A 4,780-nucleotide genomic window follows, 5' to 3' on the forward strand; every position below is an offset into this window, starting at 1 on the left:
TTGATTAGCTTAAAAACAATGCGCATCAAAAAGTTAGTGTGATGAGACATAGCTTTTATTTTGATAAGGTCTCAGTCAATAGAGAATGATACGTCATACGCACTGCGTGAGTTAAGTGGCTCGTGAGTCAGTTATCAATGTATGAGATGTACTGTGTTTGAGTACTTCAGTAAAAGACATAAAATATACTTCTTGTCCGTCCATTTCGTGACATGGTGTCAGAAGTGGTGGCTTAAACGCCTCGGAAGTGAGAGAGAGAGAAAAGCGGCAGTGAGTTGCGAAGTGAAGTACAGAAAAGCGACGAAAGGGAGGACGGTGAGAACAACGAGGAAAAATGCCGAAGTTCCACACGCCCGACGCATTCGACTTCACACAGCCTTCTACATGGCCGATGTGGAAGCAACGGTTTGCACGCTTTCGAATAGCAACAAAGCTGGATAAGGAAGACCAGGATGTACAAGTAAATTCCCTTCTGTATGCTATGGGCAAAGACGCCGAGCCTGTGTTTAGCACTTTTACATTCACTGTGCAGCAAGAGGTGAATTACTTTGATAACGTAGTGGCAAAGTTTGATGAACATTTTGTGCCCAAACGTAATGTTATACACGAACGTGCCTGTTTTCACCGACGCTCCCAACAGAGTGGGGAAAGTGTTGAGGCTTTTGTACGTCACTAGTACGAGCTAGCAGAGCACTGTGACTTTGGGGCTAGCAAGGATGAACAGATACGGGACAGACTAGTCATCGGGATCGCGGATGGTGAAGTGTCCCAGAAACTTCAGCTAGAGCCCGAGCTCACATTAGAGAAGGCAATCCGAATGGCTCGCCAGTCGGAGCTTGTGAAAAAACAAACACAAATGAGAACGGACAGTGAAGTGAACGAAGTCAAACACAAACAGTTCAGAAAGTTTAAAAAGGGCTTCACTACGAAGTGGAAAGGCGAAAGCAAAGATAGAACAACAGAGGGAAAGTGCACGAGGTGCAATAGGGAGCACGAGATGGGCGCGTGCCCTGCATATGGGAAAACGTGCCGAAAATGCAATAAGACGGGACATTTTGAGATTGTGTGCAAAACAAAGACTGTAAAAGAAATAACCACACAGAACGAAGATGAAGAGTCAATGGGTGCATTCTTTTTGGGGTCTGTTTGCAATGAGAACAGTGCAGATGAAAGATGGCACATTGATCTCCCAATATGTGGCACAATGCTACGGTTTAAAATAGACACGGGGGCAGATATTACGGTCATGGCACACAGCTCATATCTCAGCCTCCCTATGCGACCAACCCTGTGCCAGACAGCAGCAGACGTGCGCAGTCCTGGGGGCAAGCTTCAGTGCATGGGAAAGTTCCTGGCTACCACTGAACGAAAGGGGCAAAAATACAGCTTTTGGATATATGTTGTGAGTGGCGCGTGCACAAACAATCTGCTCAGCCGTGCAGTTGCATGCAAGATGGGACTAGTGCTGAGAGTGGACGAGTTGGAGTGTGACAGTGTCTTCGGTGACATAGGGCGTCTAAATTGTAAACCAGTCAAAATTGAGCTCAGAGAGGATGCTCAGCCCTACAGTATCACAACCCCACGGCGTGTCCCCTTCCCACTGCTCACAAAGGTGGAGCAGGAGCTTGCTCGCATGCAGTCGCTGGGGATCATCGAGGAGGTGAGAGAGGCCACGGACTGGTGCGCGCCGATGGTGCCAGTGGTCAAGAAGAACGGCAAAGTCCGTATCTGCGTGGACCTAAAGCGACTGAATGAAGCAGTAAGGAGAGAGAGGTTCATCTTGCCTACGCTGGAAGATGTGGCGCCGACGCTGTCAGGGGCCGCTGTCTTCTCGACCCTCGATGCGTCCAGCGGCTTTTGGCAGTTACCCCTGGACTCAGCCAGCCAGAGGCTGACTACTTTCATTACTCCAGCAGGGAGATTCTGTTTTAAAAGGTTGCCATTCGGAATCACCTCCGCTCCTGAAATATTTCAGAGGGAAATGAGCACCCTGCTACGTGGACACAAAGGCACAGTCGTGGTGATGGACGATATATTAGTGTCTGGGAAGACCAAAGCAGAGCACGACAGCAACCTGAAAGCTGTAATGCAGACAATCAAGGCATCAGGGCTTAAGCTCAACAAAGACAAGTGCCACTTTGCACAGCCAGAGCTACGGTACTTCGGGCACGTCATTGGAGCTGATGGAATAAAGCCTGATAGTGACAAGGTCAAAGCCATAACTGACATGCCAAGCCCCCAGGATGTCAGTGAACTCCGCCAAATGCTGGGTATGGTGAATTACCTGGCCAAGTTCTTGCCTCACCTGGCCACCGTCCTGCATCCGGTCAGCTCCCTGCTGAGGAGTGATGTCCAGTGGGTGTGGGGTGCCGCCCAAGAACAGGCCCTCGAAGAGGTAAAGGAGATGCTGGTCACAGCACCAGTTTTGGCCTACTATGACCCCAGCAAGCGGACAGTGGTGAGTGCAGATGCTAGTAGTTATGGCCTAGGAGCCACCCTTCTCCAAGACCAGGGAGATACTCTACGCCCGGTGGCATTCTGCTCACGCACTTTGACAGAGACAGAGCGTAGATACTCGCAGATCGAAAAGGAGTGTCTGGCGGGGGTCTGGGCATGCGAACGGTTTGCGCGTTACCTACACGGCATGGAGAGCTTTCGTCTAGAAACCGACCACAAACCGTTAGTACCCTTGATTAACACCTATGACCTAGATAAAGCACCACTGAGATGCCAGCGCTTGCTAATGCGCCTCATGAGGTTCAGCGTGAAGGCAGTACATGTGCCAGGCAAACAACTGATAATTGCGGACACACTGTCCCGAAACCCACTGAAAGTCAGTGAAACGTCAGATACTGACGAGGATGTGAAAGCCTACGTGCAAGCGGTGATGGCTACCAGACCGGTGTCGGACGACAGACTGGAGAAGATCCGAGCAGCGACCCTCCAGGATGAGGATCTGCAGAGAGTTACCCACTACATCCGTCACGGCTGGCCAACGTCAATGTCGCAGTTGCCACACACGCTCCAGGGCTATCACAAAGCGAGAGCTCACCTTTCTGAAGCCGACGGCTTGTTGCTGTACGACGACAGAATCGTCATCCCGGGGTCACAGCGGATGGAAGTGCTGTCCAAGCTCCACGAGGGTCACTTCGGCTTGACCAAGAGCCGAGAGAGAGCCAAGATGTCAGTGTGGTGGCCGGGCATCGGACCGGACATTACTAGGTGCGTTACAACCTGTGAGTTTTGCATCACACACAAACCTACTCAGAACAGAGAGACATTAATGACTACTCCATTACCTAATGGGCCATGGCAGAAGATAGCTGCTGATCTGTTCGAGTTAGACGGGAAACACTACTTAGTAGCAGTCGACTATTATTCCCGTGATATAGAGATAGCCCACCTGCCTAGTATAACTAGCAAGCAAGTGGTCAGTCGCCTCAAGAGCATGTTTGTACGCTGGGGTATTCCCCTCGAGATCATCACTGATAATGGCACGCAGTTCGTGTCAGCAGAGTTCAGTGAGTTCAAGAACACATATGACTTCCAGCATACAACATCAAGCCCGCACTACCCGCAAGCAAACGGTGCTGCAGAGCGAGCAGTACAGACTGCCAAACGCATCTTGCGCCAACCAGACCCACACTTGGCGTGGATGAACTACAGAGCCACCCCAATTCAGTCTACTGGACAGAGCCCTGCCCAGCTTGCAGTTGGTCGCCAGATCAGAACGAGAGTCCCCACTCTCACAGAACATCTGCAGCCCCGCAATGTCAATCTTAAGCAGCTTGAAGCAAAAGACAGACAGACAAAGCAGGCCTACAGATTCTTCTACAACAGGAGACACTCTGCGCGTGACCTTCCAGCTCTACACCCTGGTCAGCAGGTAAAGGTCAAGCTGGATGGGGAAAAGAGATGGACGACTCCTGGTGTGATAGTCTCCAATACACCAGAGCCACGGTCATACGTGGTGAGAACTGAGCAAGGCACAGTCACACGTCGAAACCGATGCCACCTGCAGCTCATCCCAGAGCAACCCAGCCTGGATGGATAGACACCACCAGAGGAACATGCTGGTGTGACCACGAGTGAGCCAGCTCAGCCCGCATCCGTACCAAAGGCTCCAGACCAGGCATCACCAGAGGGAGTGCCGGTCCAGTCGCCGTCCACACCAGTTCCCATGGTCAAGAGGTCATCAGGGAGAACAATCCAGACTCCTGTGAAGCTCAAGGACTTTGTCCGATGAATGCCTAGTTTAAAGAAAATGAGTAATTAACGGTTTAAGGCGAGACACGGCAGGTGAAAATACTGTTTTTGTGACCTCCGGTCAATTTCGAGATTTTGAGCTAGTTTGCTACTTTAGCATGTATTCTACCACCCTACTACAACAACAAAGTCCGATTTGCACATTTAAGTGTTTATTTCACGAACTTTTGTCTACTCGCGCCTGTATATTTCTCCTAATTTTACCAAAAGTTTCCATTCTAAAGTGTCATGCACTACCGTGATCGTGATCCAAATCATATCGTGTTTGATACCGTTTGAAAGCCCTGCTTCTCCTACAAGACGCTATGCTATCCAAATATGGGCATTTCCTTTGTATTAGCAACCAATCGCGAAAGTTCAAAGACGAGTCTAAGCTGAGAACGCATTTCATTGGCTGTGTTTCAAGGCTGTTTTCTCAAAACGAGTTTTCCCCCACACGCCATGCAAAGGATCTCCACTTCTGCAGCACCTACATACACCAAACTTTCCAGTCTTATTCCTAACTATATTAGGA

The 4,780-nt window shown here is 50.0% G+C and overlaps 1 protein-coding gene across 1 annotated transcript; it reads left to right on the plus strand.

Annotated features, from left to right (window-relative positions):
- The first annotated feature begins 1,453 nt into the window (after nucleotides 1-1,453).
- Nucleotides 1,454-4,054, plus strand: LOC134096165 (uncharacterized protein K02A2.6-like). Its single transcript, XM_062549917.1, has one exon. The coding sequence runs from the start codon at nucleotides 1,454-1,456 to the stop codon at nucleotides 4,052-4,054; it is 2,601 nt and encodes an 866-aa protein (XP_062405901.1).
- Nucleotides 4,055-4,780: the final 726 nt, after the last annotated feature.

The sequence above is a fragment of the Sardina pilchardus genome, chromosome 11 (genome assembly GCF_963854185.1).
Source record: "Sardina pilchardus chromosome 11, fSarPil1.1, whole genome shotgun sequence".
NCBI classification, from domain to species: Eukaryota; Metazoa; Chordata; class Actinopteri; order Clupeiformes; family Clupeidae; genus Sardina; species Sardina pilchardus.